The sequence below is a fragment of the Ascaphus truei genome, chromosome 3 (genome assembly GCF_040206685.1).
Source record: "Ascaphus truei isolate aAscTru1 chromosome 3, aAscTru1.hap1, whole genome shotgun sequence".
Classification (NCBI taxonomy): domain Eukaryota; kingdom Metazoa; phylum Chordata; class Amphibia; order Anura; family Ascaphidae; genus Ascaphus; species Ascaphus truei.
Genome location: NC_134485.1, coordinates 318,145,469 through 318,173,167, shown reverse-complemented (window position 1 = coordinate 318,173,167; position 27,699 = coordinate 318,145,469). Strand labels below are relative to the sequence as shown.

Genomic DNA, 27,699 nt, shown 5'->3' with positions numbered 1-27,699 from the left:
ATCCGCAGGAAGCGTATCCTCGTGCGTAGTGTCACATGTAGGAAGAGAAGTGGGACACACACATAGTGTAACACAGTTTATTGTAAAATTAATAAAAATGACAATAGGTAAAATACTCACACTTTGTGAGTTATCATAAAAACTTTTGAGAATTTAGAGCATCTCACACTCATCAAGGGTGGGTATCCGTGGGTCTATAAACAGTCTATGTAGGTTCCCTATACAATGTCCTAGTAACCACTTTTGATGTTATGACCGGCTGCCAGAGGTAGAGAGACACTTTTGCAGTGCACTCCAAATACTGTCCAAAGCCTTTAAGGGCAGGGTATTAGCTCCGGTGTTTTGAGACCCGTCGTAGGGGGCCGTGCGTCTCTTAAACTGCACCTGATGTGCCAGTGGTACTCACGCTCCTTCAGGGGTACAGAGTATTGATTCCCCTTCTATTAGTGTCAGTCCCGATCATCTGCGGACTTCCCCGCTCCTCTGACTGCTTGCCTCCTCCGTGGCCGTCCGGCAGCACCTGATGGCGTGGTGACGTCACTACGATTCGCGAGATTTGCGTCCAAATCCCCCGGCTCACTGTGTGGATCTACGTCCCAATCCTCCTTGTTAAAAACATGTACCTTGGAAGTATACCGGTACAAATCACTGCCAAACAGCTATAAATTGCTGTCTGTACTCCCAGATGTCCTGTGTTCACTCTCAGTTGTCTCAAAACCACGCCCTACGCGTTTCTCCTTTCGGCTTCGTCAGGGGCTGATCTCCTGATTTTTTTTTTAATATGTAGTGTGGGGATGGTTTTTATATGTATTCTGGGGGGGTGATTTTTTTTATATATATGTATTTTGGGGGTGTTTTTTTATATACCATATATTTGTTTTTTTTAAAATATATATTAAAAAAAAATTATATATATATATATATATATATATATATGGTGTTTTTTATATATGTATTTGGGAGTGTTGTTTTTTTTTTAAATATGTATTTAGGGGGCGTTTTTTTTAAAATATATGTTTTTGTGGGTATTGGCAGGAGTTTAGTATGTATTTGGGGGTGGGGTTTTTTTGGTTTGTAATTGGGGTGTGGCGGGGGTTATATGTATGTAACACCCCTATCCCGGTGATGAGAAACGGTGCACGTCGTCATGTGTGCGCGCCGGGCGTGAGAAGCGTGGCGCATCCGAGTGGGGCAGAGCTAAGCTCCGTGGCACTCTAGAAGACCTGTGCGTGCACTCTGTAAGCAGAGCGGGGGTGCCCGCATGCGCTGGTTCCACAGCGGAGGTCTGAGATAAGACAGGTAAGGAGGGAACACATCGCAAAGGACGTGTTCCCCAATTCCTTACAAAACCCCAGCTACTACTGAACTCTCTTGGGTTACCCTATAAGCGCCCCTTGCTGATAAGGCAACTGGGGCAGCTCTGAGAGAACCAACTGTCACTCCACCGGCTCCAGGCCATCCCATAATAAGAGCCATGACATCATCAGAACATCGAAGGAAACCGCAATCTACAAACTATGACGGTAGGTTACAAATGACCCTGCGGGGTCACATAACCCTGCAGGGTCATGTGACGCCAGAGCCGCGAAGGAGGAGGGGGGCGTGGCTTTGGCAGCAAGAGCACAAAATCAGAAAGGTAGGAGATCTTCTGCTTAAATCGGGATCCACGCTCAAACCGCGTTATAAGCGGATCTGCGTTGTAGCAGATTGCGCTATAACGGGGTTGAGTTGCACCTGGGGAGTGGCCAGCTCTCTGCTCCAGTAACTGGACAGATCTTACTGTAGCAAACCCTCACCCTGCCATGCGACTCCAACAGCTCTCAGACATGTAGCTGAAAGCTGCAACATAGTATTTATTTATTTATAAAATATTTTACCAGGAAGTAATACATTGAGAGTTCCCTCTCGTTTTCAAGTATGTCCTGGGCACAGAGTAAAACAAATAATACATGGTTACAAGTACAGTTACATAAATGAACAGGGTATACATTATATACAAGACATTGCGTGCACAGTTAAAGAAAATGTATATTATGAGCGTATGAAACAGTTACAGACCAGGTTAAAATGTGAGACAGCCTTAGATTTGAAAGAACTTAAACTGGTGGTGGATGTGAGAGTCTCTGGTAGGTTGTTCCAGTTTTGGGGTGCACGGAAGGAGAAGGAGGAACGTCCGGATACTTTGTTGAGCCTTGGGACCATGAATAGTCTTTTGGAGTCTGATCTCAGGTGATAAGTGCTGCAGGTGGTAGGGGTGAGGAGCTTGATCAGGTAGCTGGGTAGCTTGCCCATGAAGAATTTAAAGGCAAGACAGGAAAGGTGAACTTTGCGCCTAGACTCTAGTGTTGACCAATCTAGTTCTTTGAGCATTTCGCAGTGATGTGTGTTGTAGTTGCATTGGAGAAAAAAACGACAAATTGAATTGTAGAGGGTGTCAAGTTTGCTAAGGTGGGTTTGAGGAGCCGAGCCATATACTATGTCTCTTCTAGGGGAACTCACTCACATGCAGGACCATGAGCTAAGGCAGGGGAGCAAAAACTTTTTAAGCTGCGCCCCCCTGCTAGAAACTCCTAGCCGGCCCTAACATTACGACCCCGGTGTACAGAACACGTCCTGCAAACACAAATGGGGCTACAGAGACACCACACGGCATCTATCCTCCAGACCCAAGTCACTTGACGGTGACGTCATAAGAACCTGATGCGTGAGTTTTGCGTGTCATGCGTGCTTTGTCAATGGATGAAACAATAATCAACTATAGGAGGGACTGCTGCTAAAAACAATAGGACATATTCAGCACCTGGCCAGTGTAACTTACTTTGGGCCCAGTTACTGGGCAAGTACTCCCCCACCTCCAGATAATTTGCCAGGACAATGAGGAAGAACAGGAGCCCCTTGTGTAAAATCTGTCTCAACAGAGGCTGCCAATTACCGACATGTCAGCAAAAAAAGATGCCATTACATTCACTGCGGCTCTTGCCCAATGCAGGATACAGCACAGCAGACTTGCTGATCTTCTTATTGGGCCTTACTCTATCAGGCCTTTCCTAGCTACTGTACACCAGTGGTAACACTTCTGATTCCAAATAACCTTCATCTATCTATCCTACATGCTTCAAATGACTAATTTTTCATATGAAGTTCCATTTTATTTTATGTTTCAACTGTTAAAATGGACAAGAAGTAAAGGATAACACATTGTGAGTTCTCATTTGCATGTCATTTCCCAGAATCCCTGGAAGCATTGTATAAAGCGATCATGTGGAAAGGCAGGGTTGCAGACCTGTCCGAGACATTAATGTCCTCACAAATTGTATTTTGATTTGCTGTACACTGTACGTGTTTTTTTGGTCACTTTTTGCCTCATCCATAAATTATTTTATTTGATAGAATTCATATATTACAAGAGGGCCAAAGCTGCTGTTTGGGGGTTTTGGGCCAAAAATGCCCATTGACGTCTATGGGGATTTTCGACTGAGAACAGCCCAAACAGCTACTCTTAGCAGCGGAGTGCGGGAAGGTATGTGGGGAGCATGTGGGCAATCGGGAATGCAACCGGATCGCCGGTGCCCTGCCATATTGAATATGTGCACGCAAGCGCAGTAACGTCTAGCGCATGCATGGGAGGCCCCAGAGTTGCGGCGGCCATTAGAGGGAAATCGCGCATGCGCGTAGCGCCAAGCAGCGGCGACCATCTTGTGTTTAGCTCTACAACCCCCAGCAGCCACTGAGGTTGCAGGAACATGTGAGGCACAACAGCCAATAGTGCTGCAACTATCCCCTGCTCCCGAGAGTTGATACATTTGTTGTGCTGCGAGCCACGCCAGTCGGAGCTGGGACACAGAGATGTGAGGGTGTGTGTGCGCAGGGTGTCAGTGGCCACTGCACTAGGCCAGAGACCCCTATAGGCCCCGACTCCCACCTAGATTTTGGTTGCTACAGGGACAGGCCCTCAAGATAGGGACATTGCCCCTGTAGTGTATACAGTGCCAGAGACACAGCCGCGTAGCAATTGCGGCCTGTGATATCGGACCAGACCACCACCGCAGTTAGACACTCTCTTTAAGGTGGGACCCTCCAGCTGGATACCACCCCACGGGGAGGCGGACGCAATCGCTGACGGCAACAGCGTGGGACAGAAAGGCCCCCTTTCTTCAGTCAGCTGGTACCAGGTGCTGGAGCACCTGGCAGATACCTCAACAAGTACACCAACTCAACACAAACTTCCTGTGGGTAGCGCAACCGCACACTTGGGGTGGGATTGCTCCTGTGGACACAAGGGTGGTTGGGTGCCCAGGGCGCCTCAGCACGAAACCCAACCAGGGTGTGGACAAGGCGGTTGGGAGCACTGGGGGGTTACGGCTGTGCGAGGCATACATTGTATATGGTATTAAAAAAAATATATATATATGTCCTTAGCTGTGTTCAGTCAATATATATATACACACATACACACATACAAGTGTGTGTATTCTGTCCTATGCAAGGGGTGTCAAGCAGTGCTAGGGTCCTTCACAGGTGGAGGCGCTGTCACCGGACGAATCAGGAACAACCCAGACTGCCTACAGCAGAGGATCAGGCCTCCTGTGAGCCTACAGATAACAGCGCACCACACGTAGTCACCCTTGACACGGCGGAAAGGGGGCTACATTCGGAGGCGCTGCCAAGATTCTGACCTGGGGTGCCTGAATCAGCAGTTAAATTAGTAAACCAAACTCGAACACCATGTTTGTACTCTCCCTGCAAGAGGTCCACGACTTGGCCTTAGAACTCTACGTGCCCCAACGTCACGTGGTCGCAGTGGGAGGAGTCCCCTCCCATACGTCCATAATTGCCGTCCGCGACTACGCGAGAAACTCTCCTTGTCCTGCCGATGCCAGGATCCTGACGCAAATACGACACCACTTATCATTGGAATGCCGTAATACTTGCCACCAGGCAAGAAATATGCCTGGAAGATGCTCTTCAGACCCTAAATCAATAGGAGGTCCTGGCCGAGGGTTACCCACTCATATCCCCTGGGCTATCACCTCTCATGGCCACGTGACAGGATCCTTCACAGGTGGAGGCCCTTTCACTGGACGAATCAGGTACACCCCAGGCTCCCTGCAGCAGAGGATCAGGACTCCTGTGAGCCTATCAGGTAACAGCGCACGGGGGAAATGGATATATATATATTGTGACAAACGGCGTACTCCGGGGCTCCACCGTCTGTCCAGGACTGTTAGAACACAGTCTTTTAGGGTAGGTTAAATGACGAGGCGTAACGTGCTGTTCCTTTAAACAGGCTACTTGCCTGGTTTATTCAGTCCCAGGCACTGAGATTGCCACACTGCATACACAAGAAACACAAACAAAACAAAAGCCTGCTCACCTGAGCAATAACTTAACTGAGGTTTTTCCTGACTAGGATTGGGCGGCTTATCCGCCTCCAATAAACAAAAATAAGGAACTTTTCAATTTGATAAAGGTACAAAATGGTTTAACCTGTTTGGGGATAGGCTTTTCCCCTCTCTGCTTCCAGCAGCCTCCCTGCCTCCAGTCTCTTGGGGAGAGGGAAGAGGAACCAGGAAATCAGCCTTAAATACCTGATTTCTAAATAGCAGGACAGGTGACAGAAATCAGGCAGCAGACAAACTCTGGTATGGATCCCTCATCCCTCAGTTCCAGCACTTGCCAAACTGTGGGGGTGGAGTGCATGCATTCTGAGGCTGCACTTTTCAGCCTAAACAGGATAGAAACTGTTCAGTATCCTGGGAGCCCTATATATGGAATTTATTACCATCCCCTGGTTTCTGTCACAATATATATATATATATATATATATATATATATATATATATATATATATATATAATGAGACCAGTACTATTTCGCTATTAAGTTAAACAAAAAAGTAAAGTTAACAAGCATCCAAACCCAGAAGAGGTGCTCTGGTGGAAGCAAAATATTAGCACATCATAAAAAGAAAACAACAGAACTCAACAAAGCTCACATTTCCAAACAGTGAAGAGATATGAAGCAGATTTCTGGGGTACTGATGGGTGCATGGAGCGGAGAATAGCTCCGGAGACCCGCGATTCCCGTTCTGAATAAAAAGAAAAACTTGGAAAAAAAAAATGAGTTTTGGGGGATTGTTACTGCAAGGCAAGGGGTTAATACTGTATTTAAAAGTATGAAATCGAGGTCTTAAACCCCCCCCCAGAAAAGTAAAGTATTTTTAAACGCTTAATATCTTCATCCTGATCACGTGTTGAAGTGTTTTCACTATCTTTACATTATCCTTTTCTGTGATAAGACAATTGACTCTTCTATGTCCAGGCAAATCGTTCCATTTGTATCAAATAACCACCATCATTCACCAGTGAGATACAGGGGAACGGCAATAACTGGCTGATACATTTACACACACCTCAAAGAAATAGAAACGTATTTGTCTTTCGCAGGAAACAAACAGGCAAAAATTGTTACTTAAGAAATAATCCCCTCAGAACAGGGCATTACTGGCCAATAATGCCCTGGCTGGAAGAGTTGAAGGCTCGAGGCGAAGCCAGGGGATTTTAACCTAGCCAGGGCATTATTGGCAAGTAATGCCCTGTTCTAAGGGGATTATTACTATTATAGGCTAAATGCAGGCTTATTTTTTTAAAATTTTTCATAAAAAAAAAATCCACTTTTGTAGTCATATTGATTTTTATCAGCATTGTCTACATTCTTGTGCTTTTACTGCAAGTTTATTAAAAGAAAATTGTACATACACACAAGACACACACACACACACACACACACACACACACACACACACACACACACACACACACACACACACACACACACACACACACACACACACACAAACACTGCAGCCCCCCTCTATACACACAAACACACTCTGCCGTCCCCCTACACCAGGCCTGCACAACATACGGCCCGACTGGCTGCATGCGGCCCGACTGGCCTCTCTGAGCGGCCCGCGATGACTCTAGCCGGGCGCCAGTTAATTAAATAAATAAATAAAAAGTTTTAAAAAATGGCGTCGATTCATCCCTCCTCCCTCCCTCTCCCTTCCAGCCCCCTCCCTCTCCATCCCCGCCCCCGGGTTTTGCGGTGCGTGTGGGCAGCAGCATGAGGAGGATTCAATAACTGGATGCCGGGGAGGTCAGAGCATGCCGGGGGCGGGGCTTAGTACCGGGGAGAGAGGATGTGCTGATCTAAGAGAGGTGTGTGTGAGAGGTGTGTGTGAGAGGTGTGTGTGTGTGAGAAAAACGGACTGGTGGGGGGGGGGAGTGTGAAAAACGGACTGGTGGGGGGGGGGGGAGTGTGAAAAACGGGCTGGTGGGGGGGGGGGGGGGTGTGAAAAACGGGCTGGTGGGGGGGGGGGGGGGTGTGAAAAACGGGCTGGGGGTGTGTGAAAAACGGGCTGGGGGGGGTGAAAAACGGGCTGGTGGGGGGGTGGGCTGCTGACATGAGAGGGGGGGGGCTGCTGACATGTGAGGGGGGTGGGCTGCTGACATGTGAGGGGGGTGGGCTGCTGACATGTGAGGGGGGGGGCTGGGCTGCTGAAATGTGAGGGGCAGGGGGGGGAAGTGATGTGAGGTGCAGGGGGAGCAGAGAGAGTGATGTGAGGTGCAGGGGGGGGAGAGAGTGATGTGAGGTGCAGGGGGGGAGAGAGTGATGTGAGGTGCATGGGGGGGGAGAGAGTGATGTGAGGTGCAGGGGGGGGGGAGAGAGTGATTTGAGGTGCAGGGGGGGGAGATACTGATGTGAGTTGCAGGGGGGGGGAGAGAGAGATGTGAGTTGCAGGGGGAGGGTGAGAGTGATGTGAGTTGCAGGGGGAGGGTGAGAGTGATGTGAGTTGCAGGGGGAGGGTGTGATGTGAGTTGCAGGGGGGGAAAGAGTGTCATATTGAGGGGAGGGGGAAAGAGTGTCATATTGAGGGGAGGGTGAAAGAGTGTCATATTGAAGGGAGGGGGAGAGTGTCATTGAGGGGAGGGGGAGAGTCATATTGAGGGGAGGGGGAGAGTGTGTCATGTTGAGGGGAGGGGGAGAGTGTCCTATTGAGGGGAGGGGGAGAGAGTGTCATTAAGGGGTGGGGGAGAGTGTCATATTGAGGGAAGAGAGACATGGGGGGGGATGCTGACTTGTGGGGGGGGGATGCTGACATGGAATGGGCTGGGGGGATGTGGAGGGGGGTATTGTATGTTTGATGTGAAGGGGGGTATTGTGTGTTTGATGTGGAGGGGGGTATTGTGTGGGTGAGGGGGAGAGATGGGGGTATGAGAGATAGATGGGGAGTATCGTAAATATTGATAGTGAGGGGTTCTGGGGGAGATATGAGGATGATGATGATGATGAGAGGTGCTGGAGGAGAGATGATGATGATGATGATGATGATTTAACCCGTGCGGCCCAATTTTTTTTTCCTTGGAGCAGTTCGGCCCTTCTCACTTTACGAGTTGGGCAGGCCTGCCCTACACACTCTACAGACCCCCTCCTCTACACCCACAAAACACAGTGCAGCCCTCCCCCACCCTCTACACTCACAGCAACCCCCCTTACACCCAAACACAGACTGCAGCCCCCTGTAAACCCACAAAACTGCAGACACACACACACCAAAACACACACTGCAGCCTTCCTCCACCCTCTACACACACACACACACACACACACACACAAAAAAAAACAGACTGCTGCCCCACTCTATATCCACAAAACACACACCAGCAGCCCCCCTCTACACCCACTGCAGCCCCCCAGTAAACCCACACACTGCAGACACACACAAAACACTCTGCACCCCTCCCTCTGCACCCACAAAACACACTGCAGACACACACCAACAAAACAGACTGCTGCCACCTCTACATCCACGAAACACACCAGCAGCCCCCTCCCTAACTCACACACGGCAGACACCCACCAAAACACTCTGCACCCCTCCTCCACCCTGAAACCACACACACAAAACACTCTGCACCTCTCCTCCACCCACAAAACAGACGCTGAGACACTGGCTGACAAACACATAAAACATTCTGCTGCCCCCTTTATACCCACAAAGCACACACTCAGACACTTTTTCCCTCACTCTCCTGAGCAGTGCTCTCTGCAGGGTGGAGGAGGAGTCAGTGTCTTGCTGCTGCCTCCTGTCCAATCACCTCCCCTGTCTGAGAACTCACCTCACTCTTTGTGAATGAGAACAAAAAGCTCATTGGCTGAAAAACTTGGCAGGGTGCAAAAAATTCCGAACCATTACTGATTGGATAATGCCCGGAATTTTAACCAATCAGAGAGTAGGGATTTCAATAAAGTCCGGAATTTAACAGTTTTAGCTTATAATATAAATGATCACAGTCTGATATTACAAACCTACAACAAATGTACACTTCCCCCAGTCCAATACAACTACAAGAAATGTAAACTACTTCAAGGGTGAGCTCATCTCTCTAAACAAACCAATTACATGGACAAATGGGACTGCCCCTTCATCTGGTTATTGTGCTTTGCCAGCATTAAACATGTCCGCCGGAGCATCTGACGTTTCAGCGTTCCAAAAACCCTTTTGTCTTTGACAGCGTGACATCCCCATCCGGCGACGTAACTTCGCGTTCTCTCCGGTCTGGCGCAACACCCACGCACTTGATGTCCCCAGTGGGCCACGTGACGCCTGCTTCAGTTACGGCTCTTCGGATTGGCTGCCTTCCCCCCCAGACATTGTTGTCGGAAAGTGTTCCCTCTCAGCAGCTCCGGCCGCGGTTTCCCGGCAAGCTCCGCGGCCCAGGCGCTTGTGCTTCCGATTCGCCGGCGCGGCCTGTGCTTCCCCGCCCGCCTGGTTGGTTTTGCCATTGCTGCGTCACGATCGCTCCAGGGGCCCGCGGGCCGCAGAGTGGGCGGCGGGAGAAGTGGCGGCGGTGGTGGCAGCTAAAGTGGAGGAAGAAGAAGAAGCAGAGGGGGAGGAACGGGGAGCTGCGGCGGCGGCTGCCCTGGGAAGCCGGCAGAGACGGGAGCAGGCGGGCTTGGAGAGTCGGTGGGTCCGCGGCTCTGGGAAACGGCGCTGAGCTCCCAGTAGTGGCCGCCAGACATACAGCGGTCACGGCCCGGGACTCTGCAGCCGGCGGCCTGGGCCGCCGCTTCAAACGGCCCAACGGTAACCGAGCCTCCAACATTGTGCACATATATCTCTAGGCAGCAGTGTGGTTTGTGTGCAGGATGCAGCAAATCCCAAGGAGTTTCAATGCAAGGCCCCTAACCTATACACACACACACACACACGTAATGGATACTGTAGGTACAGTTGGAGGGTAAGAGGGAGCTTGCGGGAGTCTGACATCCTCCCAGTATTGTGTGTGCAAGTTTTATTTATATGGAGATCAGTGTACCCGGCACTTTACAAGAGAGACCGTAGGAATTATAATACAATATGTGCAATATACACAGTAGAAAAGGAAATCCCTACCCTGTAGCGCTGTCCATGGCTCTTAGCGAAAGTATATACGTATAGTTTAGGTTGCAAAATGATTACCTCTTGATTCACTCTGTATGTATTTAATATTTTGTCCTTACCCCCACATTTCATTGCGCACCTGACTATGTTGGTGCCATATACATTTTTTTTTATTTTATTGGCATATTTACCATACTTGAAATTTAGTGGTCCTGGGGAGTGCACTTGATACGCACTGTATACCTATTATTTAATCATCTAAAAGAACACTGTTTAAACCCCAATACCTGTCCCCTTTGACCCAGGTAATTGATATATTGAGGTTTCTGGAACACAGGAAAATGTAAAAGTTGTTTTCTTGAAGGCTCGTCTTCTCTTCACCCCCCCCCCCCCCTTCTCTTACTTTGAGGCAAAGAAACGGAGGATTGAACAACCTCTTTGGCATAGAGATTTGTGCTACACTTTTCTGTTAATATGTAGGCCTTCACTGGGTCCTTTCAAACTGTAAATGTGCAGGATCAGTTGCAAGTGTGTGAAACCTGACACAGCTGTTGTAATGTGTATGTATGTGTATATCTATCTATATCGTTAGTTTTGTATGTAGCGGTTTACAAAATAATAGAATACAGGGAATTTAAAATACGATCAATGCAACAAATCTAAAAGCAAAGGGTCGAAAAGTGAACCATTACCCCATTACTATCGTAGGTATAATAAAAATCACAAATGTATGTACTTACAGTTTCAACATGTTTGAGACATCACACATTTGTATCAGTCTTAGGCTGCGTTTATAGTGACGATGACGTCAGGCTGCGGTCGCTGGGAAAAATCAAATTGACATGACTTCTAGCGATCACGACCAAGCCGTCACGTTGCGCCTACTATAAGCGCACGCAACGGTGGCAATACATTTGTTTTGCCACGGCGTTGCCGGCATTATAAGGGCAGCCTTAGTCATTCACAGCATCTGTAAATTCATAGGGCCGCATTGTTCTATATTTTATTTACATATGTACAACTATCCATTGTGTGGATATAGCGCAGTGGGCCCACAAATGTTGGTTCCCTAGTCCCAGGTGGTATTGTAACAATGTAAGTTATCCATGAGCGCCTATTAATTTCTACGTGTTCGCAGACATTGGAGAAGTTCCGACTTCCCAAATGTTTTGGGCAGAGTTAAGTCAAAGGTGCAAGAACAAGTCTCAGCGGAAAATATGTTGGTACGCTGAGTAGATGGGGACACACAAAAAATAAGGCAGGGACAAGTGTAATGTAAATATAGAATATTTTTGCACCTTTCATGAAATGCTCTTAACACGTGTTGGGCTATAGATAAATAGAACACCTAGAAATAACTAATGGAATTACAAAGTTAAGCAAAATCACGACTGCACTACTGTTACTTTGTTCCAAAGTAAAAAACAGTGCGTTTTTGTTACAGGATTGCTGATGGCTCATCGGTACTTTGGGTTGAAGCATCAGATTTAATTCCTGTGACATTCGTTGATTTTCCCCAAACATTAAATGTGCAGATATAAAAGTGAGGGGTAATGATTTGTTCCAGTCCAAAAAATACAACTCCAGATTTGTATTTGAAATTGTCATTGCAAATAGCTAGGTATTCTGCTAAGAAAAGGAAAAAAAGGTCAAAATTGGGGATCTGATAGTGCATCTAAGCCGCTATTAAAAACAAATACATGTGTGATTCTCTTACTTTTTCACTACATTTGAATCGTTGTAGTTTCCCCTAGATAGGAAAGGCTTTTAGTTAGCGTATTTGAAAGGAAAAATACTTTTTCTCAGCTTTCTTTTATTTCTTTTTTTTTAGTTAAGAAAAAGTACAAGATGTCAAAAATCCGACGGAAGGTCACAGTAGAAAATACCAAGACCATATCGGATAGCACATCACGTAGACCAAGTGTTTTTGAGAGGCTTGGACCTAGCACAGGGAATAGTGCGGAGGTAAGAGCAGTATGCTTCTTCTCTAAACAAAAACATTTAGCGGGTAATTAAATATACTGTGAAGCGATCGATCGCAGTTTCAGTCGGAGTTGCTGCGATCAGCCACTTTGCAGCATATTGAATTAGCCCCTTAATGAGCACTCTTTAGTCAGACACTGTCTGTAGCGAAGCAGTATGAAGCCCTCACAGGGTGCTGTTCTACAGGATTCTAATAAGTAGCACATGATTATGATGGGTAATGGTAGAGTGGAAACTAAAAGCTAGGACATTGTGCAAGTTATTCAACTGATGTTGTTCTGCAGACATAGAATATGCAGGTGTAATGAATAGACTATACTACAGTATTTCCGATCTGATTTGTTGGGTTAAACACAAAGTTACTTTCTGAAGGTCGTGGAAAGTGGATGTCAATTTAAAATGCTCCACTTCACAGGCAGTTCTCTTTCCACATCTTGATGTGCGTGTTAACATTGAAATTATTCAGTGCTTCATAGAGCAACATCTAGCTTTGCTTCTCCTGCAGTGCTAAAGCGGCCTGCAATACATTACAAACCAATGTGGCAGTTCCCTCTTGCACCGAATATGTTAAAATATGCGTGTATTAATATACTCTGTATTTCATGTTATACTTGGTATGTACTTGGAGTTACACACACATTTACCATTCGGAAGGGCAAGCTTATCAGTGTAAGTGGCTTTCTTAGGAAGATTCAACCACCCTTAAAGCAGCATTCCTCTACACACCTTCCCCCTTAATCTTCTTGCCTGAAGCAGGTGACCTCTGGGAGCTGATCTTCGGTCGTACGACCCCCTGGTTCCCAAGATATCTGTATTTTTTATTTTTTTCTGCCGGTATTTGACACAACTACAAATATGGCTGCGGGATGACAGGTAGAAAGTTGCGACATCTCAGATGACGTCACAGCTATCTATTGGCCGCCGAGGCAAGCCTGACACTGTCATTTTGTGTCACTCGGGCGAATATTATAGCTGGGAACTGAGTAGTCCCCGGAGGTCGCGTGACCACTGATCAGCCCCATTTCAGGTAAGCTTAAAAAATTGCAACAAAAAAACCCAACCCCGTAAAAAAATAATAATAATAATTTGCAACAGCACTGACTGCTGCTTTACAGTAATTTTATTTATTTATATTTTGCGAATATGAATGTTGGTTTTCACTGGGACTGCTAAATTCAAGCATATCCGCTCCTAATCATTATCTTTAGGCTTCATGAATATGCTGCAAATAAAGAACAAAATAAAAATAACAATTTTCCTATTGGTGATCATTGTTACTCGGTCCTTAAAGCCCAACACATAAGTTGCCAATGAACTGTAACCTATTAAGCCACTGTCGGTAGCTTACTTCTGCCCTAGGGGAGAGTGCGCGTTTTACCGTGTAAGCCTGCTTGTAGACTCCCAGTAGTGCGTAGGGATCACTGTTTTGTTGCAACCGATTTTGTGCATAAAATAATACACTCCAATATGACATGGGAGAAATTTGTTTTAGTTACTTTGTAGAACTAGTGTATGTGAACACAGACTATCCAGAATAAAAACTAATCAGGTAATTTCTGTATTTCAGACTCCGTGCCGTAATTGGATGAAAACTGGGATATGTGCATATGGTAACACCTGTAGGTTTGTACATGTGCATTCACCAAGAGGCAAAGGCTATAGTAGTACATACAGAAGGTAAATATTGCTTTTTTTTTTTATATATGCTTTTTCTGTTAAATCAGCACTTTACAATCATGAAAATGTATCCTCCTTCAAACTAAAATGTTTCCTGACTTTGTAGCAAAGCAGTAAGACACTGGTGAGGTTTGCCGTTCCCCCAAATTGGACTTGCGTCTCATTGTTGCTTGGGGAAAAGGGACAGCAAGTGGTCCCCAGAGCTGAACAGTGTTAATTTGAGCTCCCGGATCTCCCTCGTACTCGGTCACTGAAGGTAGTGCCTGTACCTTCCCTCAAATCAAAACAAAATAGAAGTCTAAATCTCCTCTCCATAAAAAAAAACTAATAACAAAAATCCCGTGGGGTTGGTGAAGTGCGTAGGGGTTTATTCTGAAAGGTGTTATACCACGTCACCTGCGCTCATCACACCTTACAGAATAAGCGCTTTAGAGGGGGAACTGCTGTTAGATTGTTTTGCATGGAAATTAAAACTAGTGATGATCAACATTTTTAGAGATGAACTTTGACTTCCTACTGACCTCACATTTGTGTGATTTAGCTAATCTGAAAATGTACAGTCATGGACCTAGATAGTGTTTTATCTATATCTATCTTTCAAGCCTAAATAATTGTATTGGAGTTGTAATGCAGTGAAAGTATCCAATACAAAAGCACTTTGTTTTTATTTTATATGGTGCATCATTATAATATATCTTTAATGGTCTGCCAGATTTAATCCAAAAATTCGAACTGCAAATATTTAATATTTTAATATATACTACGGTTTTTGCTTATTAATTAGGACTTTACAGCAGTACGTTTTAGCAGTAGAAAGTTGCAATTTGTTTGCTGGATGTGTAAAAATAGTGTAGCTGGCTAGTTCCCATGTTGCAGACCACTTGGCAGGTTGTTGTGCCTTGTCTTTAAAGCTTAAGACCAAGCAATATCCTACATATGTTTATTTATTTTTATATTACATTTAGTTCTGTACTATAAGGAAATACTTGTAGCATTTTTTTTTATTAAATTACATTTTTTATGTATTATAATGTAACAAGCTTTTTGTTTCTATAGCAACAATTTACAGTGTAACATCCCCTTCCTCTTCTGAAACAGACTCTGGCACACCCCCTTTGAGCCCTGCCCCCTCTCTTGCAGTGCACCAATTGCATCTAGGGGACTGCCTGGTCACATGATCTTCCCCACAGAAATTTGTATCTCTGGTCCTCTTCTGCTGCACTGACAGCCATTCAGTGAACTCCCAAGCCGAACCTTCGCTGATCGATCGTCAGCTTAGCTAATTACTTATCATTGTGTGGATCGTATTGATGCACATATTAAAGGGTGTAAAAAAAAAAAAAAAAAAAAAAAAAAAACACGGCAGCTTGGACTGCTGCTTTAAAGGCACTAGACCATTTATTCACAGATGCTGTACTGGAGAATTTGATGCCACAATGGCCCTTAATGTAAGTTATGTGCAACCCCTGTAAATTGTTCTTTCATGTGAATGGTGTTACAATCTCCAAATAGCACACACAACATGCAATTGCAGTTCTGCATCTCCAATAGATTGGCAAGCGTAGAACATAAAATGCATGCTATTTAACCGTGGGACCATGATTTTTCAAATTGATAGTAATAGAGCATAACGATGGATTTTGAAGACTTATTGTAGCTTTCATTTCTTTGATTTTATTTTTGGCTTACAATATTTTGATTTCTAGTTCTTCTGAATATGATTACACATTAGGTTATTGTTACGCAGGTCACCAGAAAGACCCACCGGCGATTTACGTGAAAGAATGAAGAACAAGCGCCAAGACGTGGAATCGGATCCACAGAAACGTACTACTGAGGAACCCACCTCACCAGCAAGGGTATGGAGAAGCAGTGTGTGGAAACAGGCACCTTCTGCTCAGTGTACACACATTGCCAAATGATTGGTCCAACTGTAGATTATTGCTTTCTAATGTGATTATTGTATTTTTTTGTCTTTTACTGTCTGGTTTATTACCAGTATGTAGCATTGTTACCTTTAGCAGACATGTCTAGTGTAGCATATATAAAAATGCAGTTTGAACACTATTTTTGTAGTTTTGCTGCAAAATACTTGAAGCTGTACTACATTTTTACCAATGCATAGTTTTGGATTAGAAGAAGAAAATCCAAAAATGGAGATAAGTGGAGAACAGCGTAAACAAAACTGGGGCTATGCAGCAAAGGTCAAATTAAAACGTGTTTATTAGATGGTTGACAACATGGTTGATAGCAGCACGTTCACTCTGACGTGTATCGTGCGTAAAGCACTTTGTCAAAGAGTGGCCACTCTGCTGCACAGCCCCAGTTTTGGTTACGCTGTGCTCCACTTCTCTCTGTTTTTGGATTTTCTTCTTCTACTGCCATTCTGCTGGAAGCACGCACCAGAAGATAGACTTGTAACGCTTTCGCGAACCCACAAACAAGACAAGACCCCGGTACTGAGGTGGGAAGGTTTAGAGCCACACACCCACAGGAGCGGAGGCGTGCCTGGACGGCGAATAGTCACCGTAGCCGGGTCTGGGTTGGAGAGAGGGTTATTCCTGTATACTTGCCGGGGTCCTGGGTTATAGATAGCTGCGTTGAAGTCCGTAAGCAAATGGTCTGGAGTGGAGAAGACAGCGTAGTTGTGGTCCGTATGCCTGTGTCGTGGAGAGGTAAGCGTAGTCTAGGGTAAGCCGGGGTCAGAGCCAGAGAGGGTCCACAAACAAGCCAGGTCGGTACACAAAGGGTCACACTGCAAGAGAATACTGGAACAAGGCAAGGCAAAGCAAACAAAACACAGGATCAGCACAAGGTTATGCTCAGCAATGCAACTGAGCACTAGCAGGGTATTTAAACGGAAGGAAGCCAATAGCACAGGAGGCGGAGCGGTGGCCGGAGACCAGGATAGGTGCAGGAGACAAGGGGCTCATTAGGGCTTGACACGCAGCTGGGGATCGTTGCGCGAGGCATGTCTGAGGAGGTGGAGCTGAGGTCCGTGGCAGTAGCATATGAAGAGCGGGTGTGCGTGAGCTTTAACGGGAGCGGGGTGCGCGCACTGGAGGGGAGCGGAGGCAGCGGCAGCTTCGGTACTTCTAGTTAGAGAGATGGGGACACGCCTCAAGGGACATGTTCCCAGATTCCTCACACGACTTCACCTCAATTGTGAGTAACACCCCTGTTGTTGAAGTGAAACTTTAGTAGCGTGAATGCAGTTGATTTGAGGTGGAAGTGAGCAGTCGAGCACCCCCACACTCAGCCGCTGAACACCCTGGGCCACTCTGACAGACGTCTCTTCTCCGTACCTCAGCCGCAGGGGGAGGGGGGGGCTGCTCTGGCAGAAGGCACCAGCACACACAGCTGTATCTGCAGCTCCGCCGGGGGGGGAGGGGAGGCGGGGGGATGGAAGGAGGGAAGGAGTGAAGGAGAGATGGACTGACACACACTCTGACTGGCGCGCACTCTGGCTCGCGTGCGCACACACTCTGGCGCGCATGCACACACACACACACACACTGACGCACGCACACACACACACACACTTTGGCATGCACACGCACACACACACACACACTCTGGCGCGCGCGCGCACACACACTCTGGCGCGCACACACACACACACACTCTGGCGCACACACACACACACTGGCGCACACACACACACACACTCTCTGGCGCACGCACACACACACACACACTGGCGCACGCACACACACACACACACTGACGCACACGCACACACACACACTGGCGCACGCACACACACACACTGGCGCACGCACACACACACACACTCTGGCACACTCACACACACACACACTGGCGCACACACAGGGGGAGGGGAGGGGGGGAGGGAAGGAGAGATGGACTGACACACACTCTGACTGGCGCGCGCGCACACACACACACGCGCACTCTGGCTCGCGAGCGCACTCTGGCGCGCGCACACTCTGGCGCGCGCACGGAATTCTGTTATAAATATGGAAGTGCAAATAGCTAAAACACGTGTTCTAAGTCAAACTTCATTGCGTTTTGGCACTGAATGTATTTATTTTTTAATTAAAAAACATCACCATTACAAATACAATTTCTATGACAAAACAGGGACAAAAGACAAAAGTTTCATTTAAAATGCGCGTGGTCTGCACACTTAAAAAAAAAAAAAAAAAAATTAAAAATAAAAATAAGCATGGATGGAGGGTGATTCATGCTCTAGGGCTGGTATGCCTGATTCAGTAGAAAAGAAGCCATAACTGTTCTCACAGACAGTAGTTGGCTTCCTTATGTTCTGCATTGAGCCTGAGATATAGATATATACCCCCATTACTTGAGCTCATATTCTCACTGCTCCTTATAAAAACTCACAGGTGTTTATGACTCTATCCTCAATCAATTGATAAAATCAATTCTGACGTATACATGCAATTGGATATAACTCTGATGCACTGTTTTTTCCGGGACCCTGTTCCATTCTCTCTTGCTCTACAGTTTTGGATTAGTGGGACTATTTGTTCCTGCTGGTTATGCCGCAGAGTGGTATCTTACATTAGTAATGTGTAATACTTGATTTTGGGCGCAGGTGAGTCTTATAGAAAATGAAGAATGCCAGATAGAGCAAACAAGGACGGTGTTTAGTTATGGGCCCAATTGACAATTCTCTTTCCATGTGTGTAATCTATAATAAATATTTGTTTATTTCTTCTATAGAGCTGACCGTGTATTCAGTGCTGTACGTAGAATAGTCCAAGCTCTGTGGAATTTACAATCTATCTCCCTTTTTATCAGGCACTAAATTTAGTGACTTGCCCAATGTCAGAAAGAGAGCTGACACTGACATTCAAACTTAGTTCAATTTCTTCAAAAGCAGCGACATTACAGCTGAGCTACTCCTTCAGCCCATTTGCATTTGAAGGTCTTCAATTGCTCCTACTGTAGACGGCATCAACTAGCTGTTATATATGTCCTCTTAGTAAACTTTTCTGCCCTCTGTTTTTCTAATATTATGGTGCTGTTGGCCTTAGGTTTTTGTTTTTGTTTTTTTTATGGCATGTCTCGGTATAGTTTTTGTAATTTAAAATAAACATGTAGGAGGGCAGGCTGCATTTCTCACATTACACAAATTAGCAGTAAAGACTGGGACGGTAATGTATTCTTGCAACACATCCCAAGTGTGAATCCCACATGCTTAAATTAAGTTATTTTCATGAAACTTTTTATCAAATTAGAAATCATGTTTTTAGTTAATTATTCTGACTATTTCTCTGAGACAATTTGAACATTGATACAACATGGTGTGGTCAATATGTACTGTTGCAGCATTTACATCTCAATGCTTTGGTACCATAGGGGTTCCTAGAAACCCATGGGACCGTGGGCACCCCTAAAGGGTTTCCTTAAATTTTCAGGTAATTTGAAAATTTATACCAAATACAAAAGAATTTACAATGTATCTGATCTCGGACGCGCTATTGGAGAGTGGTGGGGTTCCGCAGAATGTCACAATATAATTATAGGGTTCCTTAATCCTATGATGGTTGTAAACCACTGCTTTGGTCTTTCGTGAGGACCCTCTCTGCATACGTTCCCTATACAAGCCTGAAACATTGATCTGTTACAATAACTGGGTCGGGTCACTTTGAATTGGCTTGTGCCTACCCACTTGCATGTCACACTAAGTTTTATGCTCCCTTGTTGAAATATTGCACCTCTTATCTTGACACTAAAGGCCTCTACTGTTCAAATTTCTGGCTACGTCTTATTGCATATACATTTTCTTGGTACATCCCAACATTTAATTTTCTTCCACAGAAAGAGTCGTCCAGGAGAAGGCACAGAGAAAAGGAAGATATCAAAATTACTAAAGAGAGAACTCCAGAAAGTGACGAGGAAACGGCAGACTGGGAAGCTGCCAGAGATGGTGAGGAGGGGGAACGACGTGAGATTTGGGAAGCAAAGTAATGATGCTTCCTGTGTTTGTTCCTAACCAGAATCCTTTGCATATATTTTCTCTCACGGTTGTGTGGACACATCCGAACGTTATGGAAAAGACTGCATATTGCATATAAGTAAATGTTGGCATATTTATAGTTTACTTTAAATCTTTATACTTAAAGCAAAATGTTTTGTTCTTTCTGTTTATAGTCTAGTTATCGCACATTTGGTCATGTTTTATAACATGCACAAACACTTTTTTTTTAAATTTCTTTTGATGCAGTTGACCTCCTTGGGAAAGCAAGTGAGTAAACATTAAAGAATGACATTGTACAGCGAAGATATAACAATTATTCTGTGCAGCAGCACGTTGGTCAGTGAAATGGGGATTGAATACAATATGCAATATAGTAGTGTTGCATGCATATAAGTAGAAGGACTCGAAGGTCCTTATTTATTATTTTAAGATTGTAGTCTCATTCATCTGAATGGATCTCAACTCTTCTACATCACTGTGTGCCAGCTTCAGAGCATACTGGATAGAGGCCTGCATTTTGGGCGTTTGCCAGCAGATTTTATTGCATTCCTTGAGAAGTATGAGCGTCTTCATTCTAGGTTCCGAAATATTTAGAAATGTTTCATAATTGTATTAAAGCAGCATTGGAAGTTTCATTAATTTAATTGAAAGTAGTGATTTACCGGGTCCTAAAAAATACCAGGGGAAAAAGGAAAAGTACCCAGCCGGGTAGGTTTGTGGGGTTGCGGTAAGAGCAGGGTAGCAGAGGAGCAGGAGGACAGCAGACTGGTGTAGGGAGTAAAGGATGACGTCAGCCGGCAGAGGACGACAGCAGGCGGTGGAAGGAGAGATGGACGACAGCCTACAGAGGACAGCAGCAGTTGGTGGAGAGACAGGAGGACGTGCTCCAGCAGTGCGACTCGGAAGTCTTCTCTGACTTCCGGTGTCTCCGCTGCTACTGCATGCTCCATGGCCGTCGTCCTTTGCCGCTCCATGCTTCGCTCACATGGTCCACTTCTGCCTCCACCGGCTACCGTCCTTCTCTCCCTCTGCCAGCTGCTGTCCTCTGCACGCTGCTGTTCTCCTCTCCCTCCGTCACCTGCTGTAGTCCCCTGCCAGCTGCTGTCCTCTGCCGACTGGCCCCCTTCTGCTGCTCTGCCCCTGCTGTTCTCCATCCTCTTCTGCTGCCCGGAGGAAGGGGGATGATTGAGGTGGAGGACCGAGGGAGCAGAGCAGGATGGAATTTCCCAGCACTGGGTTCCAGCGCCCTGGGCCGGGTCCGGCTAATTTCCAGGTGATGAAATATGGCCGGATGCCAGGTAATTTCCAGATACCAAGTGCATCCCTAATTGACAGTGTATTTGAATAAGGTTTACGTTGCCAGGTATTTTACTGCTATAGGCTAATTGTGCAAATGTTCATCCTAAACGTCACCTTTATACGGTTAGCCATCTTGCTTTTGTCCACTGCATGTTTGCCAAAGTTCTTTCCTCGATCACTCCTAGGAAGATTGTGTAATGTGAAGTTCTTAATAAACGCAGATCCACGTGGGGGAAGCGAAGCACAGCCAGTCCAAACAGAAACAATCCAGGGCTAAGCAAATTGACTAAAAAAATTATTTGAGGGTGTACAACATGGTGGCGCAGGGATATACCTTTTTTGTATCCCTGTTCCATAGTCCGTTCAAGACTTGTTGTATACCACTCCAATACCTCACGCTCGGATGCACTGAATTTGGAGGCGGTTCCTCTTACAGCTTTTAACCATAAACGCTACAATTGATGATGGAAGCTCTATTTGTGTTACAACAAGTGAATAGTTTGCCTTTTGATATTCATAAACTTGCAGCGGGATGTCAACAAATGATTGTTTTGAGCTCTTCCTTTTTTAATTAATTTGTAAGCTGAAATCATGTGAGCCTTTGGGGCAGACTTGGTTCATCAGTACACAATAAATACACCACATGACATTTTAAGGTAGCATTACAGTTTTTCTAAATATTTTAGTTGGCACTCTAACTATAGTTTCTTGTATGAATTAGACATTTATACAGTTTTCTTCCTGCTGGGGATTGATCATTGATAATAAATTAGAAATGAGATCTGGAACATTATTTGATAATGTTTACATTAGAAGGCCTGCTCTCTTCCCAATAAAAACAATTAGGTTTGAAATGTGCCTCTTAAAGACATCTGTCGCGTCTGGCTTATATTTTGTAATGTAACAATATTTTGTAATGTAACAATATTTTCTTGGTTTCCCCTTGGTAGTGGGCACCAATGGGTTAAGCTCCACACCACAGCTAAGAGGACAGAAAACATCTACCTGTGGGAGGACAATAAATAGCTCCACCTCTCCTCTCCAGGTCTTTTCTGTCCTATTTAGCTGAGCTAGCCATTTTGTTTGTAAAAAGACGGGTTTACTTGGCTGCCCTAGGTAGTCGATCAAAGTGGAGCACTTGCCCCTCTTTGCCTCTGAAGCGTGGGCGTCCCGCACTCCAAAGAGTTGGCGTCTGTGAAGCCGAGGCAACTGCTATGCTGCAAGCGACTGCTGTAGTAAGGCCAGGCGGAAGCAGGTATGCACACAAGACATCTCCCTCTCTGCCACCCACATGGGCGGCTTGGCTGCAAAGTCTTGCGGGACATGTCAGGATGATGTCTCGCGGAAGGGACGGGGGGTATTTAAAAATGCTTGACCGGCATACGTGACCGCTGCTCTGCTTCCCCACAAAGACTGCAGAAGCCATTGAAAGCCTGCCAAAACTCTGCAAAGCTTGTAAAGATCTTGGTAAGGCTGGGCTGCACAATGTCTTTAATAAAATGGAAGCTGTTTCATCAAATGGTGCTATTCCTAAACATTCAAGGTAAGCCCCTGTGCAATAGGCTAGTGTATTGTATGTCTTTATTTATATAGCGGCAAAAGTGTGCTCGGCTCTTCACAAAGAATACAGTACGGGGAATTATAATACATTAAGCGCAGCAAAATCAGACAAAAGGAAAGGAAATCCCTGCCTCAAAGAGCTTTTTTTTTTTTTTTTACCTTAATCTAACGTATGATGGGAAATTTAGATGTAGATGGCAGTGCTTGGTCACAATGAGTGGTAGGATGACTGTGGGTGTGGGACAATAGCCAGAGGCTATTGGGATTCTTGATTTGTGGAGCAAATTTTAAGGTTGGTCAGGATTAAATCAGAAGGTTAACACCATTTGCATGGTAGGAGATTGCAGGGAGGCCTGAGTGAGGGCAGGTGTTTTTGTCTGGGTTCAGGATTAGGAGAGGGATCCCCAGCAGTAGGATGGAGTAGAAAGAGGGTGTAAATAGAAGATTTGTAGGGGTGCTTTTTATTGAGGGGTAAAGAAGTTTTTGGGAAAGAGGTGTATAAATGGTGCCGTGTATGGGCACAGACATAGGTGGAGGGGAGGAGAGATGAAGAAATGTGGATATGAGGGGAGTGGGGAAGTTAGATAAAACAGAAATGTTTACAAAGGAGTGAGGAGATTTTAAATAGGGAGGGCATAGTGAGATGCAGGAGGAGAGACTAAACCAGGTATTGGAGGATAGGAAGAGTACAAATTATCACAGCATTTAGAAAGTCAAGTTTTGATAGTTACAAGGTTGTAGTTTTTAAAGTGCAGAGTCCAGATCTTCTTGTAGTATTCAACTCCAATTCTAACTCCAGTATTAACTCCACAGACACTTTGTGACACAGGTGTAGTGTAGTGTTTATGCTCATCTGTCCTTTTATTACTTCATTTTGTTTTCTTCAAAAGAGATGCCTATTGTTTGCACATCTATCTACGTGCTCCAGATATACATCTGGGGAAGTAGGGGCTAGAACAACTATGGAGCCTGCCATTGAAAAGAAAGCTATGAGGAAAACAAAATACTTAGTGTGTGGAATGCATTGGATAGAAAATAGCGCTACAAATATTGCCTTAGACGCAGCAAGATCCCATGGAGCTGATGTCCGATTTTCTTTCGTGGATGAATGATGTGGTAACGCAAGATATTGAGGCGTCTTTCTCAAGTAGTCTTTTCGGCAAGTAGAGGCCAAAAGCTCACAATGTTCCATACCAGTCTGGGTAGGCTACAGGACTTGTCCTCCCAAGAATCAGAGGAGGAGCAATTCAGCATGATGGATGCACACATGGAGTCATCAAAAAATTACTTTTCCACAGAGGAGTCAGCATTTGACCTTGAGTTCATTGAACCGCTCGTTAAAGCGGTTAGAGAAATTTTGCACATTGAGGACGAATCCCTTCTCCTGATGCGAAGGATCGTATATTCAGAGACCTACACTGAAAACCTAGGACCACCTTGGTTCATAAGGTTATGGAAACAATAAAAAATGAGTTGTCGCAGGCAGGAGCGTGTCCCTTTCCAGAAAGTTAATCAAAATGTATCCTTTCAAGGATAAAGATTTGGAAGCTGGGGACTCGCTCTCCAAGTAGATGCTGCAATTTTGGGATTTGAGAGACGCACAACTCTACCTGTTAATGACGCAGCAGCCTTTCGAGAAGCTATGGAAAGTGCCAATAGAAAATAATTTACTTTGACAGGAGCAGCCTATAGGCCAACTGTGGCCATAACATCAGTGTCCAGGGCGGTAAAGCTGTGTATCACAAATATAGAAGAAGCTCTAGAGGAGGGAGTTGAAAAGGTTTCAGATCAGTGCACTATTTGTGTGAAAATTGGCGGTTGATTTGGCAGAGGCATCATTGGATTTAGACAGCTACCGGCAAGGTCTATGGCATGATCAGTAGCAGCCTATGTCCTTGGCTAGCAGATTCTATAGAGTCAAACTGCTCCATACAAGGAAATTGAGGATGGAATGCCTGAGGACAATCATTGCAGTGTGGTATAGGGAAATTGCCTTGACGGTGGACCTTGAGGACGCTTCTCTCCATATACCGATATGAAGTAGTTACAGAAAATTTGAGGTTTGCTATAGGGCAGGCGCATTATCCGTTTACCACGCTTCCATTTGACTTTGCTACTTAACCAATAACTTTCACAAAGGTACCGGTAACGCTCATGGCTGAGCTAAGGAGAAATGAAGTTCAGATTTTTCATTCTATGAACGATGTTCTAATAAAAACACAGAACAGGGCCCAGTTGCTCCAAAGCTTTACAAGAGCACTTGGCGTTACGCTCAGTTGGCTAGTCAACGTCAAAAAGTCAGCTGATCCAAACACAAAGCTTAAGGTTTTTAGGGGTACAATTCAATACGCTGCAAGGTTTGTTTTTATTTCCCGCCACAAAAGAGCACCTAAAAGATGGTCAAAGTAGCCAGCGACCTGTTGCATACACAAGACTGTTGGACACTCTTTCAGTAACCATTTAAGTGGGCAAGATGGCAAAACATTTTATTTTTTAGCCACCTTTTCTACAGCAATGGGACTGCCGAGCAGGAAATCTACTCCAGTTGTTCTCCTTAACAAAGAGGGTAAAGGAGTCTCTTAACATGATGGGAACAGGCCAACAACCAAAAAAAAAAGTTTGTCCTCCACAGTACCATGTCTGGCTTTTGCTCACAACCCATGCAAGTGGCACAGGCTGGTGTGCCCAACTTGATACCAAGTTAGCCCAGGGAAAATGTCCCATCAAGTATCGCAAGGTGCAGCAAATATTCTAGACTTGAGAGCAATAATGAAAGCGATTAGTTACTTTTCATTGCAGATAGAAGGCAGCAATATAAAAATTTGGTTGGACAACAAGGAGGAATAAGAAGTTTGGGTCTTCTGCAAGAATTTTCTTATTTCTTATTATTCTTATTTGGGCAGAGCAACATCTGGTGGATCTTGCAGCAATCCATATTGCAGGGAAGGTAAATTTGCGAGCCGATTTTTCCAAGCCGAATAACTTTTTGGACCCGGGATAATGGTCTCTGGCACGTACCATCTTCAGCCAGCTGATGGTACGTGGTGATGGCTTGGTCTCGTGGCCATGGCAGAAAACACAAAGCTGAAGAGATTCTGTTCAAGAGTTTTTTTTTTTTTTTTTTTACCTAGAAACAGCCTATATGTACGCCCTCCTTCCCATGGAATTTCTGACTGGTTTGTGTTTCCATCAATTCCTCTTCACATCGAGGGTACTTGAAGATGAGTTTAGTGTCAATAGTTGGACTGGGCACGCCAAGCCTGGTTTCCTCAACTTGTCAACATGTGGGCAGACGAGGCATGACAACTGCTTGTTTTCCCTGGTCTGTCACAAGGCCCAGTACAACAGGATCTGAGGTTTAACAGCTTAGAGATCTATAAACCCTTTGTTTTGAGCAGATTCAGCTCAGTCATACAGACCTTAAGGTCAAGATCACCAGTACATGTGAGGGAGAAGAGAAACCAGTCCTCTGAACAGGAATATAGTGGGGGGTGGGGGAGGGGGAGATTTTTAGAAAGTTCGGTGTCTACTTGGCGTTTGAAAGTATGTCTCTCTTTTTTTTTTTTTTGGTACTGCTTTATTAATTTATTTGATTTTTAGATTAACGGTATACTACTTAAATCTATTCTTTCTGGGCTTCATTTACTTTAAAGCCGTTTTTATGGAAATGTGTTTTCTTTAGTTTTTTTTTTTTTTTCAAAACAACCAAACCTGGAAAAAACCCTCACTATAGAAACTAGAAAGTTGTAGTTCTTGTGAAGATATTTACATTTAGATGGCCTGTAAGCTTGCTTGCACAGTAGTGCTGTGCCTGAATTGGAGCATTCAAGCAGCGCATCTAGTGCATATTTGAGTCTAGTTCCTTACCCTTTGGCTAATTACAAGAAATAGTAATGCCCCTGCTGTTTCTTTGCGTTAATGAAGTCCACAAATGCATATTTATGATGTGCGCAGTTTTGCTGGAGAGAAGATATATTTAAAAACAAATCTTAAACCTTTGAAGTCTTAGAAAACAGATTGTTGTACTGTAGGACTCGGGAGCTTGACTTCTGAGGTAACCATGCCTTCAAAATGGAAGCCACAAATCAAAGCACTCAAATGTTGAGTTCATTATTTACTTACAATAATGGTACAGTAAGTCCTCGTTTTACGACGCTTCGCTTTACGACGAATGGCTTATCCGACGCTGTCCAATGCATCCCTATGGCTGGTTTTACGACGCCAAAATGGCTTATCCGAAGCTCTTACGACGCTTTGTAAAGTTGCAACATTATGTCAATCAGAAAGCTGCAGTCGGGGAAATCATCCAGATCAGTCTGTGAGAGGGTTTTGTGGTATATTTATGCCTTTAAACATGTCTAACAGTTTTATTATACAGTTCTGGATTCAATAAATAGAATCTTTACATTATAATGTATGTGTGTGCAGCATAATCTTATTGTTTGAGTAAAATATTTTGTGTATTTTAGCATTAAAAATGCCTTCAGGAACGGAACGTTTGATTTAAACAGTGTTCCTATGGGAAAACGGGTTTAGCTTTACAACGTTTCGCTATCCAACGCCATTTTGAGTAACGCATTGCGTCGGATAACCGAGGACTGCCTGTATTTATTAAAATTACACAATCTATGTATGGCAAAACCACATTTTCCAATCTGTAAAATACTAGCTATTTTATTCACTATTTCTTTGAGCAGTTTTAACTCTACCAACCTTTTATCTTTTGTATCACGGCTTGCTTCTTAATCTGTTCTTTCTTGAAAAT

At 44.8% G+C, this 27,699-nt stretch overlaps 1 protein-coding gene across 3 annotated transcripts in view; it reads left to right on the top strand.

Moving 5' to 3' along the window:
- The first annotated feature begins 9,629 nt into the window (after positions 1–9,629).
- Positions 9,630–27,699, top strand: part of ZC3H13 (zinc finger CCCH-type containing 13) — a 67,768-nt gene continuing 49,698 nt past the window's right edge. Inside the window, exons 1-6 of one of the 3 annotated variants that reach the window (XM_075591125.1) lie at positions 9,630–10,150; positions 12,279–12,412; positions 13,998–14,107; positions 15,855–15,966; positions 19,916–20,024; positions 20,322–20,342. In XM_075591125.1, coding sequence (XP_075447240.1) covers positions 9,646–10,150; positions 12,279–12,412; positions 13,998–14,107; positions 15,855–15,966; positions 19,916–20,024; positions 20,322–20,342 — 991 coding nt within the window. In that variant the 5' untranslated portion in view covers positions 9,630–9,645. The remainder of the gene's footprint in view (positions 10,151–12,278; positions 12,413–13,997; positions 14,108–15,854; positions 15,967–19,915; positions 20,025–20,321; positions 20,343–27,699) is intronic. The other 2 variants (XM_075591126.1, XM_075591127.1) reach the window with 2 other exon arrangements.